The 14,446-nt window shown below is 48.6% G+C and overlaps 1 protein-coding gene across 1 annotated transcript in view; it reads left to right on the top strand.

Moving 5' to 3' along the window:
* NDUFS4 (NADH:ubiquinone oxidoreductase subunit S4) overlaps window positions 1-14,446 on the top strand; it is a 75,922-nt gene that overhangs the window by 40,611 nt on the left and 20,865 nt on the right. Inside the window, exon 3 of the mRNA XM_045839958.1 lies at window positions 14,259-14,431. Within this exon, the coding sequence (XP_045695914.1) occupies window positions 14,259-14,431 (173 nt within the window). The remainder of the gene's footprint in view (window positions 1-14,258; window positions 14,432-14,446) is intronic.

The following is a 14,446-nucleotide window of genomic DNA, read 5'->3' as shown; positions in this document are numbered from 1 at the left end:
ACCATGTTAGAATGAACATCTTTACACTTTAGTCAGATCTGTAATACCATCTTTGTTCCTCGAAGTGGGATTACCGGATGAGATGGCTTAGTGTTAATACCAAAACGTTCCCTGTAACGGTAAGTGATAAAGAAGAGTACTTCCAGCTAACCCGTACGAGTTTAGAGCCACGGCCCTTCGTGGCCTGTGCTTGTGTTCTAGTGCATGTGGTCCAGTCCCACGGATGCCTCTCACACTCTGACACGTTGGCGTAACACAGTCCACCTAGTAGATAAAGACCGCACGTCTAGGAATTAAAACACAACAAAGCACATAATACTTAAATGATGTAGCGTCGATATAGCAAGTACTTGAAAGCTTAGTTCACCTAAGGGATCAACATTATGAACTTAGCTACCATGTACTATCAGTTAGTGAATATGTAGGCTGATGAGATTTCTACGATAAATATTTAAAATATTAGGCCAGTGCATAGCAATTAGTACTAGTACTATTAGTACTATTACTATTACTTTATAATGCATTGTAACAGTTTTTAAATAAAGGGTTTATCTGAGGAAGTTATGAAGCAGTCTTCTGATTTTATGTCAGGCTGTGTCCTTCCTTCTTGTTACAAAGCTTCCCCAGAGCCAACCAGGTGACCGTGCGTTAACATATCTGCAACACTCCGTCATTTGGTGAGCTGCGTCGTTACTGACTTCTAATTTAATGCCGCTACAGTCAACCACACACTCTTTATGATTGCACTTTTGGAATTTCTTGAGACTTTTACTTAATGGCCCACAATGTGGTCTGTCTTGATTAATGTTCCATGTACACTTGCAAAGAATGTGCATTTTCTAGTTTTGGGGTTCTGTATATTTCAGTTAAGCTGTAAACTGGTTAATAGTGTTGTTTGAATTTTTTTATCCTTGTATATTTTCGTTCAGCCTGAAGAATTTCGTTTAACGTTTCTTATATGCCGATCTCTTGACAAAATCTCTGAACTTCGTTCTATCCACAAATGCCTTGCTTTTGCCTCTGCTTTTGAAAGACCTTGACATAGCCCATGCTGCCGTAACAAAATGCCATAAGCCGAGTGGCTTAAGAGAAATTTATGTTCTCGTCATCCTGGAAGCCAGAAGGCCAGGCTCCAGATGCCATCACGGCTGGTGTCTGGTTCTGTCCGTCTCTCTGGCTGGTCGGCTGCCTCCTCGTCCTCGCGTCCTCAGGTGGCTGGGGCGGGGCAGCCTGGCCCTCTGGCGGCTCTTCCTGCAGGGGCGCTCATCCCATCACAAGGAGCCCTTGCTGTGACCTCTCTGACCCCAATTGCTTCCCAAAGGCCCTGTCTTCAAATACGATTATATTGGGGGAGAAAGTCTTCAGTGTACAAATCTGGGGGTTGGGGGGGCACCAGATGTTATGGAAGTTAGTCCATACCAGCCTCTTTATTGGGTATAGAATTCTAGGTTGAAGGGTTTTATTTTAACACTTATCAGATGTCATTCTATTTTCTTTAAAAAATATGGTAAATAGCCCTGGCTGGTGTGGCTCAGTGGATTGAGCGCCCACCTGGGAACCAAAGGGTCACCAGTTCGATTCCCAGTCAGGGCACATGCCTAGGTTGTGGGCCAGGTCCCCAGTGGGTGGGCGTGAGAGGCAACCACACATTGATGTTTCTTTCCCTTTCTTTCTCCCTCCCTTCCTCTCTCTGTAAAAATAAATAAAAATAAAATCTTAAAGAAAACTGTAAATATACATAGCAAAATGTACAACTTCGCCCATTTTTAAGTGCACAGTTCGGTGTCATTAAGCACACTCACAACGTTGTGCAACCGTCACCACCACCATTTGCAGAGCTTTGGAAGGACCCCAAACAGAAACTGTGAACCCACCAAACAGTAACTCTCCCCACTGCCCTCTTCTCCCAAAACCTGGCCGTCGCCATTGTACCTTCTGCCTCTGGGTTTCCTGCTATGGGCAACCTCACACAGCAGCAGCACACTCGGGTTGTCTTTCTGCAACTGTTTTAATTCATTCAGTGTAATATTTTCAAGGTTCATCCATCTTGTATGTGTCAGAATTAATTCCTTTTTAAGGTTATATACTATTCTGTCGTATGCGTGTGCCAGAGTTTTTCATCCATTTGTCGCTAGGTATGGGTCGTGTCTGCCTGTTGGCCATTGTACATGAGGCTGCTGTGAGCGTGGACGTGCAGATACCTGTTCTAGATATTCCCCTCTCCCTCCTCCGGTTCTTTCCGCTGGCCAGACAGTCAGACCAGGAGGCAGAGGGCAAGAGAACAGTCAGATTGAAGGTCATGCACACGGGAAGCCCCCGTACGTGAGAAATCGGAGACCCCCCACATACCTGAGAGGTTCAGACGTAGAGAGAGGGTGGAGGTATGTCAGGCGTCCTGAGCTAGGGGGAGGTCAGGTGCTCGGGGGACTTTAAAAGGTCACTGCAGGGTGACGAGAAGAGCAGACATTTAGTAAATAGAGGTTTGCCCTGCCTGATACATAGGTCAGAAGTTATCTCTGACAATCTTATGGACAAGGCCTCCAATTCAGTTCGAGGAAGCGTGATGGAGGAAAGAAGTTTCCCCTGAGCCTGAAGCTAAAATTGCCTTTAGTTCAGAGTAGCCTGCGTACCACCGAGGCCCACCCTGAGGCGGCTCCTTGTGACCCCCACAGCTACAGTGGGGGTCCGAAAACACTCACCACTCCCACGCCGTCACAGAGAGGCCGTGCGTCTGTATGACGTGCGGCAGGTACCATGTATTTCCAGCAGTTAGTGAGATTCAAGGTCTGCCTGTTCTTGCCTGTTTCATCTGGTAGCAGCTCTTAGAAAGTAACATTACGTTATTTGGGTCAATTTTGAGGAAATTTGTTAGCTTTTTATATGACTTTATAAGTCAGAAACCGAACTCATTGTCTTTGTAGTATGGAAGAACACACATGAAGTAAATTCAAGCCAATCAGCGTACGCCTGTGTCTTCGGGCCTTGAGAGGAGTTGGGGGTCCGGCCTCCGTGGCGGGCGGCAGCGCCAGGTTTCACCGCCCACTCCGGAGGCAGGTGGATGCCGCGCCGGGGCCACAGAGCTCTTACGGCCTCCGACCAGCCCTGAAGGAGCTCGGCCACTGAGAGTCCGTTGCAGGATTCTCTTTATTTATTTATTTATTTATTTGTTTTTAAGATTTTATTTATTTTTAGAGAGGGAAGGGAGGGAGATAGAGAAACATCCATGTGCAGTTGCTGGGGCCCGTGGCCTGCATGTGCCCTGACTGGGAATCGAACCTGCGACACTTCGGTTTGCAGCCCGTTCTCAATCCACTGAGCTACGCCAGCCAGGGCAGGATTCTCTATATTTAAAAAGGAATAATAACAAAATAATTTGATATTCCAGTAATAAGGAATGGGCTAAAATTATGTCACATCAACTTCATAGGTTATTAACGAGGCCATTAAAACAAGAAATGTGAAGACTTGTTCCAGGCTCACAATTCAACTGACAAATAATAACAGGCACTTTAGGGAACTTACTGCCAAAAGTGCCTGCTAACAGCTTTGGCTCTTTCGAGTGTATGGGGAGACCTATCAGAAATTCCTCCAAAGTGGCAAAACCCTTTTCCATTTATTTCTCTTTCTGACAAGTGTGAACTACTGAGGTTAAGTGGGTGGGGCAGCCGGAAGTCATTACGAAGGCCAGTGGTATTTCTGTGGTTTAATAAAGGCAGAAGCTAATCACCCAGTTTTTATTTAAGGGACACGGTGCCAGAGAGGAGATCCCCGCAGAGCCCCGCCAAGGACGCGACTGTCACAAATCACACTTCTAGACGGGATGTGCGGCCGCAGAAGTGAGGGGGCTTTTGTCTGGCGTGCTCGCAGAAGAACTCCTTTGTGCGAGTCAACGGGCAGATGACGGACAATGATGAAAATTTGATTCTTTGAAGTCATAATAGTCATTGAAATGTGTGAAATTCTGGCATTGAAAAGAGAGCGGCCAGCAAGACTCTAAATCCTGGGTGGCTGCAAGGAGCTTGCTGGGAGGTTTGTCTGCATTTTGACACCAACTTCCCATTGCTTGTTCTCCGCTTCCTTTGTTTAAAAAAAAAAAAAGTTGAATTCACACAAGATAAATGGGAACAGTTGATGACCGAATCACACAGTTTTTACGTGGAAAACTAGTATTTCGTAATGCAAAGTGGTATTTGAAAGAATCAAGCCTGTTCGCATGTACTGGCGCATCTTCCTTAAAGGTCTTTAAAACTGCTCTCCCCCGAGGCACACGTGACAGGGCGGACGAGCGCCCCCCGAGCCCGAGCTGTGGGGGCGCGGCTGCGGCCCCGGCCGGGCGTGGGGGTGGGGGCGGGGGGCAGGCCTCCGGGCTGTGCTGCGCGTCTTCTCGTAGCAAGTTCTGTGTGAGTGCCCCTTAGCCTCGGAATCCTGTGGTCCATTGCTATTTAAAAACGCCATATTTACATGAGACTGTGTTTCTGTTCGGTTAACACAGTGACATGATTTAACACGAGGAATGTAGGTTTCATATTTGACCCAGCCACTTAAAAATTCCAAGTTTTAAAATTCAGCACATCTGTGTACATGTAAAATAGCTTGCTTTATTAGAATTTACAGATAATCATTACCCAGTGAGTCCTGAGGTGCTAACATGATTTCTTACGCCTTGTCGGATTTAACTTATTGTAATCCTAGGAAATTTATGAATACTTACAAATTTTCTGTTTTACTAGCAAAATGAGATCTGTGGAAATAGAATATTGACACCTTCAGAGCAGTTCTATCTTTAAAACGACAGATGGTCCCTGGAATGACACAGAAGTGGAAATCTGGAGAGACTGTTAGCCAATACAGTTTAAACCATTCGCAGATTTCCTCGTTTGTTTTGCAGAAGCTGAGTCACAGGTGGGTCAGCGAGAACTTGGTAGTGCTTTTCAAGTATTACTTTGTTTCCGTGGAGCCGGGAGCCCGCTGAAATGCCTGTCGCAGGGAGGACAGGTCCTTCTGTCACCGGCGGAGGCTGTGGGACGGGGTGATAACAATGTTGCAGTGCGTGCTGGAAGCGTGAGGACGAAGTGCGAGAAATCAGCTCGTCCGACCGTCCTGAGAGCGCGGCCTCGCAGAGCTCCGCCCTCCGCGTCAGGCGCGGGGCGGTGCCAGCCTCCTCCGTGCCCACGGCCGGGCAGTGGGGCCGCCCTGCAGGGATTCGGGTCAGAGGAGCATGGGCTTCAGAACGCAGACCCGCACTTGTTTGAATGCCAGCTCTGGCTCGGCGGGGGGGAGGTTTCAATACATAACTGCCATAATTTTTGGAAGCCAGTAGTTAAAAGTTCAAAATAACAAGAGCAACATTTGGTAGCTTCTTTCAAGAGCTTTTCCATCCTAAAAAATCATTCTGTCCCATTGCACTTTAATAGGTAGTACAAATCAGGAAATGGGGTTTCCATTTTTTAAAGGTTTATTGTTTTTTAATTACCTGGGCACATATGTCTGTCTTACTGAAGTTTATACAGAAAAAGTCTGTGTCCTGTGTTCTCATGTTAGGTAACTGGTGTGCAGTTGTCCCTCCCTCCAGGGCTTACTTTACAGAGCACCCACGTCATCACGCACCCGCTCGTCTGGGGCGGGGGCTGCTGGGGGACTTGGGCGCGACGCCGCACCCCGTAGCTCCGTGGTGCACACATTGCTTCTGTGTGCCCCGCTGACCCTGCAGCAGGGGAAACCGCACACGCATTAATACAAAAATACGTGAGTTTGAGTCATGCGCTGACGTGACCGATGGCGAATGCTGCAGTGGGTTCAGGAGGAGGAGGAGGAAGCCTAGAGGACTCCCCGGGAGCGGGTCCCTTTCGGGCTCTGGAGTAGAGCAGCATGTTTTAGAAAGCCGTTAACTGTAATAATACTGGAAATTACTCTTCTTTGAGGTTGAACTCGACAATTAAAAATTACCAATGAAAACTTAGTCATATTTTAAAAAGTACGTACCAACCACACTCATTCTTTCAGTTTATCCCACGTAAAAGGAAACTTTAAAAAAGTGCAGGCAGAAACCGCCAGTCCTCATCTGTGTGAGGAGTCGGGTGGGTCACGGTGATCGCCGCCCCACACCCGGTCCCCGGTCAGTGGTGCGGAGGACCGGCCGCCGGCTAAAGCAGCTTTGAAGAGCTGTGTTTCCAACCTGCGGGTGGAAAGACCGGCTGTGTCAGAAACGCACGTGCCTGTGCTCTCAGTGCCTACTCCAGTGCTGGGCGCTCACACTGGCCCTTGGGTCCTGACGGGCCTCGACGGTGGAGTGCCGCTGCAGAGAAGCGCTGGCCTTCAGAGCCGAGGCTGCGTTACTATGAAATTAAAACTCACAGAATGGGTTAAATTCTGTGGGTTTCACAAGTTCGATATAATCATTTTCACGCTAATTTTGCTCTTTTTAACCATCAACTTACTAATTCATTCATTTTACTACTATTGTGCAGCATCTTAATGGTTTAAAAACCCCATGAATTATCCCTGGCCAGTGTGGTTCAGTCGGATAAACGCTTTGGTTCCCTATCAGAGCACACGCCTGGGGTTTTGGTTCTGCCCTGTTGGGACTTGCATGGGAGGCAGCTGATTGGTGTTTCTCCCCCTCCCTCTCTCTCCCCTCCCTTTCCCCTCTAAGCATGTCCTCAGATGAGGATGAAAAATAATAACAAATTTTAAAAAATAAAACCCCATGAATTAGACATTATTATAATAATTTTATAAGGTAACATTCTGTTTCTCTACATATATACCAAATTTTCTTAATTTTTAAAATTTTTCAATTACCGTTGACTTACAATTTATAGTTTTAGGTGTACAACATAATGCTTATACATTTACTTATCTTAAGAAGTGCTCCCCCTGAAAGTCTAGTACCCATTTGATACTGTACACAGCTGTTACGAAATTACTGACTGTATTCCTTGCGCTGCGCTCCAAATCCCCATGGTTCTTCCCGTAACTGCCAGTTCGCACTTCTCAGTGCCTTGGCCCTGGTCACCTTATTTCCCCAGCCTCCCTCCCGTCGGGCTGCCGTCAGCTTGTTCTCTGCATTTAGGAGTTTGTTTCTGTTTTGTTGCTTTTGTTCCTGTTCCTGTTTTGTTTTTTATTTTAGATTCTACATATAGGTGAAATTGATACAGAACTCAGGAGTTAGCGTTTAGCCTCAGTGGGTAGACGTGTAAGTGACTCACGCTCGTGGAGAGCTGTCATTCCAGGAACTGGGACGCCTGACCGGTGACCACAGGAGGTCTGATACGCAGCCTCCGGCCCTCGAGGTGTCTGAGCCCTCGCGTCCTGCGGGGGAGTCCGTGGCGCAGACCAGACGCGGAACTGTGGATCGGCAGATAAACACTAAGACTGCGACTCCTTCCTGATGAAATTTTTCCCAGACCCCTGCCCCACCCTTTCCTCTCCCTGGAAAAAGGCTGGCTTGAGGCGAGAGGTTAAGACACTTACTGAGGGTGTCTTAGCCGTTGATTCAGATGCCACCGTCTTCTCAGACCGTTGGCGCCTGAATAAAGCACCTATAAAGACTTCAGTCCCTCTCTGTACTTACTGGTTCTGGCGGTGACAGGCAGGCGCACACGCCGGCTTTTCCAGTTTCAGAATCACGCAGTGTTTTTCTTTGTACGTCTGACTTATTTGACTTTGGAAAATATCCTCTAGGCCCGTCCTTGTTGCTACCAATGGCAAGATTTCATTCTTTTTCATGTTCGAGTAATATTCAGTGTGTGTGTGTGTGTGTGTGTGTGTGTGTGTGAGTTCTTCCTTATCCATCTGTCAGTGAACACTGAGGCTGCTTCCGTGTCTTGGCTCTTGGGAATGCCGCCGCAGTGAGCGCAGCGCTGCACCCACCTTTTCAAGGTGGTGGTTGGGTTTCTTGGGGTGAATACGCAGAAGCAGCGTTGCTGGGTCATCTGGTAGGTCTGCTTTTCAACTCTTCGAGGAGCCCCCATGCCGGCTGCGCCAGCCTGCACTTCCACTCACAGTGCACAAGCAGTCCTCCCAGCGCTTGTTTGTTGGTGTGTCGACGATGTGCCGGTGTGAGATGGTGTCTCACTGTGGTTTTACTTTGCGTGTGCGTGATGATCAGCGATGTCCAGATCTTTTCACGGGTCTGTGTTCCATCGACGTGCTCACCGTGGAGAACTGTCTGTCCGGGCCTGTGCCCTTTCTTAGTTGGATTGGTTCCTGTGTGTGTGTGTGTGTGTGTGTTGTGTGAGTTCCTTATGCATTGTGGGTACTAACTGTCTATAGGTTGTGTCGTTGGTGAATATCTTTTTCCATTTAGTAGGGGTTTTTTTTATTGTTTTGCTGCATAAAAACTTTTTAGTTTCCTGTAGTCTCATTTGTTTATTTTGTTTTTTACTTCACTGGAGAAGATATATTTGAAAAAACATTACTGAGAGTGATGTCAAAAAGTTTACTTCCTGTTTTTTCTAAAGAGGTTTATGGTTTTGTGTCTTACATAAGTGTCTTTAATCCATTTTCAATTTATTCTTATGTGTGGGTAAGAAAGTGATCCATTTCCATTCTTTTGCATGTATCTGTCCAGATTCCCTAACACCATTTATGGAGAAGACTGTCTCTATCCCATTGGATACTCCTGCCTCCTTTGTCACAACTGACTGGCCGTGTACGTGCGCGCTTGTTGCGGGGCTCGCTGTTCTGGACCTTGGCCTGTGTGCCCGTGTGCCTGCCAGGACGGCTTTTACTGCTGTGGCCTGGTAGTGCAGCGTGGCACAAGGCAGTGTGAGACCTCCAATTTTATTCTTCCTCAAGATTGCTTTGGCTGTTTGGGGTCTTTCATGGTTCCACATAAATTTTAGGATGGTTTGTTCTAGTTCTGTGAAAAAATGCCATTGGTATTTCCACGGGGATCGTATGAAACCCACAGTCCGCGCTGGGCGGCACGCGGACGTCCGAGCCGTGCCAGTTCTTCCCGCCTGCGAGCAGCACGGTCTGTGCCCCGGGCCCTGGTTCCTCGTCGGTGGTGGTCTTCCGTGTCCTGGTGGGTCTTCCGTGTCCTGGTTGGTCTTCCGTGTCCTGGCGTTCCGAGGGCGGGTCTTTCACCCCCGCGGTTACGTTTATTCCTAGGTATTTTTACTGTGTTTTCTGATGCAACTGTTTGATTGTTTTCTTAACTTCTCTTTCTGATGGCTTGCTATAGGAGTATAAAAATGTAACCAACTTATGAGTATTACTTTGTATCCTGCTACTTCATTTATTAGTCCTAATGGGTTTTTGATGGATTGTGAGGGTTCTCCATATAGCGTAACATGTCATTTGCAAATGATGACAGTTTGACTTCATCTTTTCCAATCTAAATGACTTTCTTTTCTTTGTCTGATTGCTGTGTTAGGACTTCCTATGTTGAATAAGAGAGGTGAAAGCGGACACCCTTTTCTTCCTTCTGATTGTAAAGAAAAAGCTCTCAGATTTTCACTGTTAAGGATGATGTTACTGAAAAAGCCAGCATTCATGCTGCCTGTCGCTACCAGACCCGAGAAGCAGAGACAGAGATTGAATCTCCGCGGGCACTTTGGTCAGATGCGGGCGCCCTGAGAAGGTGGCGGGTTCGCACCCTAGCAGACCGTCTTCCATTCCATTCCGAACTGGGCTTTCTTTTTTTTTTTAAGGAAAAGAAAAGTGTAGGCAAGGGGTTTGGAATTCAGGGAAAAGGTCAATCAGATAAAAAGCTACAGCACTGTGTCATCTGTTGACCTTGGTTCCTTATCTGTGTCCTGGGCAGTGGTCCTTATCTGTGTCCTGGGGGCACAGCGGCTCAGGTTCCGGCTCCAGGGCCGGCAGTGCCCCAGGCACACAGGTGGGACTGCTCTGGTCTCCTGGCCTCCGGGCGGGTCACGCCTTCCGTTCCCGGAACAGTGGCTTTCTTACACGCATTGGTTACTAAACTTACTGTTACCTAAAACTAAAGTTTTCTAACTCTCTGAGCCCCGCCCCCATCGTCATCTGTGGGCGTGTCGTAGGCGGCCTTCCCCACGCTGAGGCACGGTCCCCCGTCCCCATTGCGATGCGTGTTCTTCATCAGAAATGGTGTCGGACTGTGTCAGGGGCTTTTTTTATTTTTTTTTTTTGCATCTATTGTTATGATCATATGATTTTTGTACTTAATTTTGTTTATGTGGCATATGGCAGTAATTGATTTGTAGATGTTGTACCGACCTTGTATCCCAGAAATAAATCCCACTTGATACTGGTGTATGATCTTTTTAATAACGTATTGCTGAATTGGGTTAGCACATGTTTGTGAATATTTTTGTATCCATGTTCGTCGGAGACATCGTCCTGTAACTCTCCTTTTCTGTAGTGCCTTTGCCTGGTTTGGGTGTGAGGGAGGGCCGGGCTCCTATGATGGGCTTTGGAGCCTTGCCCGCTCTGGGATCTGTTGGCATTTTTGAGGACAGTAGTAATTTGAATGTTGGTAAAATTCACCCATGAAGTCATCTCCCTGGTCCAGGGCTTTTGTTTATTGGAAGTTTCTGATAACTGTTTCGATTTTATTAGTAATTATTGGTTTGTCCAGACTTTCTGTTTGGTCCTGATTCAGCTTTAAAAGATTGTGTTTCTAGGAATTGACCCATTTCTTCCAGGTTGTCTCATTTATTGGCATTTAATTGTTCGTAGTATTTCCTGATAATGCTTTTATTTCCGTGGAGTCAGCCGTCTCTTCTCCTCTTTCAATTCTGATTATATTTTTGTTACAGAAGGTGGGGGGGGGGCAAGGGTGATATACTGTTACTGAAAGGAACCCCCCCCCCCCCAGGCTCGTTATGTCCGCTGCCTTATAGGAAAGACATCTCTCAATGCCCGAGATTCGTGAAAAGGAAAGGAAATGTTTATTTACTGCTGTACAGACTTAAAGTAGTGACCTAATGTCTTCATCAAAATCCCAAAGTCCCTTAAAATACCCACAAACACACACACAGTCCTTCCTTCCCCCTTTGCCCAGTCTGGGGTACTGTATCTCAGGAAAAGAAATAGAAGTCCATGGCTCAGGCAGTCCCCAGTTCTTCCCAGTAATCCGTCTCGGCTGGTAGGCCTCCCTCGGTTCCCGGCACCCTCAGCTGTGTCGTCGGGATCTCTGCTAAAGCCAAGTGGTGGTTCCCCCTTCTAAAGCTGCGGGGGTCCCCACTCTGGCAAAGCCGCGTGGTTCTCCCCTCTATTGCCACAGCCGCATGGTTCTCTCTCTGCAATGGCTGTGAGGAGGGGGGTCATCACTCTGCCAAAACCTAGTGGCGGTTCTCTGCTAAAGCCGCATGGTGATTCTCTCTCACAGGGCTGCGGGGGTCTGCACTCTGCTAAAGACTGAGTGGTTCTCCTCCTGCACTGGCTGTGATCCTCCCTCCAATTGCTGCCACGTCTGGATTTAAATCCCCGAGCCAGTCTTCCTCTGCAGCCCCCTTTCCCACAATCGGCTACACTTGCCAACACTCTCATGTCCTTCCAGCTTTACCGGGCTGCCATCGTGAGTCTGGGCAGGTGTGGCCCCATGTCGTGGAGCCAGTCATCTCCAAGCTCCCACGCAGGCACTGTAACCAGGGGGAGCTGCCTCCCAGTTACATCTTGGGAAAGTTACTACCATCCCCCTGGCTCAGATCATGGCCACAGCTATTTAACATATCTATGCAACCAGTTAAAGGTTATAGATGTATAACCTTATAGACATATAACATATACAGATATGTTAAATGACCACACCAGAGGTTAGCTGCACAGCTGTTGCTCTGCAAAACAGCTCTCAAGGGCCCTGCTCCATGCGTCCCTTCCCCCAACTCACACGTGAAGGGGTAAGGGGTGAGGACATCTTATATGTCTTTCTAATAGTTCCTGGACACCTTGAGTTCTGGACCCCACTCCAAATTCCTTTCTGGGGCCCCCCTCTTGGCTGCACCCTATAACATTTTGGCGGGGAGCCTCTCTTTTTTTCTTGATTAGTTGGCAAAAGGTTTATCTATTTTGTTTTTTCCACTTCATTTCATTGATCTTTTCTGTTGTTTTTTGGACTCTATTTTGTGTATTTCTGATGTTGGGGGGCCGTGCTGTCTGTGGAGCCGGTTGGGCGGGCCACGGGGTGCGTGGGATCTGCGGACTCCTGGGAGGGGCTCCGGCGTAGACCAAGGCCAGCCACACTTTGGCCTGGCTTGGAGTTGCCTGGTGGGATGGACAGAGCGACCTGCAGTTGAATTGAGCTGGCGCTGGGTTTGGAGGTGTCGTGCTGCGAGCTGGTGCCAGGTGCTCCTGTGCCCGACTCGGGACCCTTTGGTGGGCACCACCGTGTGAGCTCAGGCCACCCCCCCACCCCCCCGCACTGGACTTGTGGCCCCTGAGTTGAAGCTGTGTTCCAGGCCAGCAGCGGCCACAGCTTATCCCAGGCTTGGGACAACCTGATGGGAGTCACAGTGCAGGTTCAGACCGGTCACTGCTGCTGCAGGGCTTGGGGCAGCTTAGCAAGAGGCGTAAGGCACTCTGAGCCAGCCCCTGCCCGTGGGCCTTCGGGAGATGGTCAGGAATTCCACAGTGGGAGCCAGGGAGGGGGGGCTGCCTGCGGGGGCCACCGGGAGCGGTTCAGCAGGAGTTGGGTGGGGCCTCCGGCAATCTTGGCGCGGGAGGGACGGAAGAAGGGAACAGTGGGGCCTGCAGGCACTTGGTCCTGGAAGGACCTGTCCCAGCCCTTTCTCCTCCAGCCCTGACCTCAGGCCTGTCAGTTCAGGTCCTGCCTGTGTTGTATCCCTGGGGCCCGGAGTGCGCAGCCGGGCCTGTGGCGGGGCCCCGGGTCCCAGCTGCCCTCCGTCTCTCTCACAACACACGCAGCCCCTGCCAGTTTGCACAGCCAGCCCTTGGCGGGGCTCCGCTCCCGGCCCCTCGCTCCGCTCCCCCTCCTCCGGGGGACTCTGCAGCCACGACGCTCCTCCTCCTCCTCCTCCTCCTCCTCCTCCTCCTCCGAAGGTTTGACCGGGGACCTGCCTGTGCAGCGCCTCCGCCCTGGGCTGTAGGACTTCCCTGGGCCAGCCTTCGGGGGTTCTCGGTGCGGTGCCGGTGCTGCGGTTTAGTTGTGATTCCGCGTGTTTGTGGGCGGGGTCTAACTTCTCCGGCACGCTGGCTGAAGTCTTCACCAGTTATTTCAAATTTATGTCAGTACGCACACCTTGATTTTAAACCTTCATCATAATCATTCTTATAAAGAGTGATATGGTTGGCTCTAACGTGATTTTTGATAGACTAAAGTGTTTACTACACCATTACTAAATGATGACTTAAAGTCTGACTTACTTTATTTTTTTGTGTCCTCTATACTACTGTAATTTGATACATATATCTAACCTGGGGCATCAAAATTGTGTGCATCCATCAGTTGAGCATTTGATACTGGACTGAATTATAAAAAGAGAGCCAAGTGAGTTTCTGCAGAATCATACAACTTTTTTGGCTTATTTTTTGCAAATAGATTTGATGTATCATTTTCTTTTTAGCAGGTTTCACCAAAGGGAGATAAAATACTAATTAAAATTGTGAATTGATTTTAATTGTTTGCACCAAGCTTGAGACATTCCTCTGAACAGAACGCCTTGTTTTTTGTTTGTTTGTTTGTTTACTTTTAAAGATTTTATTTATTCATTTTTAAAGAGAGGGGAAGGGAAGGAGAGGAGAGAAACATCAGTGTGTGGTTGCCTCTCATGTGGCCCCCACTGGGGACCTGACCTGCAACCCAGGCATGTGCCCTGACTGGGAATTGAACCTGCAACACTTTGGTTCGCAGCCCGAGCTCAATCCACTGAGCCACGCCAGTCAGGGCCAGAATGGCTTGTTGTAATCAGTTTGATACAGAAACCTCTGGCAGTTTTTATTTTAATGTAGTCACTTTTTAAATATTCTTTGCTTTGATATCCCTTTGCATCTTTTCTGTGCTGCCCAGTTGTACCTGCTCGTGAAGTAAGAGTCTGTTGTTGACCGTGGGCTCTTGTACCATAGACGCTCCAGAAGTTGCGCAAACATTTCTATGAACCCTTTCCACTGCACCCCAACACTTCTCCCCACCCGGGCGCACACACTTTGCAGATACAAGCAGCCGTTTTTATTGTAAAATAGTGGAGTAGTGAAATAAGCCAGAGCGCTTTGAACAAAACTCAGTTCACAGGTGCATCTGCGCAGGGCGCCGGAACGTGGGAAGTCAGGGTGCGCGTGGGCTGCTGGGAACGCGCTTGCTCGTCTCGCTGCAGGACATCACGACTCTGACCGGAGTCCCCGAGGAGCACATCAAGACGCGGAGGGTCAGGATCTTCGTCCCGGCTCGCAACAACATGCAGTCTGGCGTGAACAACACCAAGAAGTGGAAGATGGAGTTCGACACCAGGGAGCGCTGGGAGAACCCGCTCATGGGCTGGGCGTCCACGTGAGTGCCGCGCTT

The sequence above is a fragment of the Phyllostomus hastatus genome, unplaced genomic scaffold (assembly GCF_019186645.2).
Source record: "Phyllostomus hastatus isolate PE091 unplaced genomic scaffold, TTU_PhHast_1.1 phas_contig_329, whole genome shotgun sequence".
In the NCBI taxonomy this organism is placed as follows: Eukaryota; Metazoa; Chordata; class Mammalia; order Chiroptera; family Phyllostomidae; genus Phyllostomus; species Phyllostomus hastatus.
The sequence above is the reverse complement of the archived record's forward strand: the minus strand, read 5'-3'. Positions and strand labels throughout refer to the sequence as shown.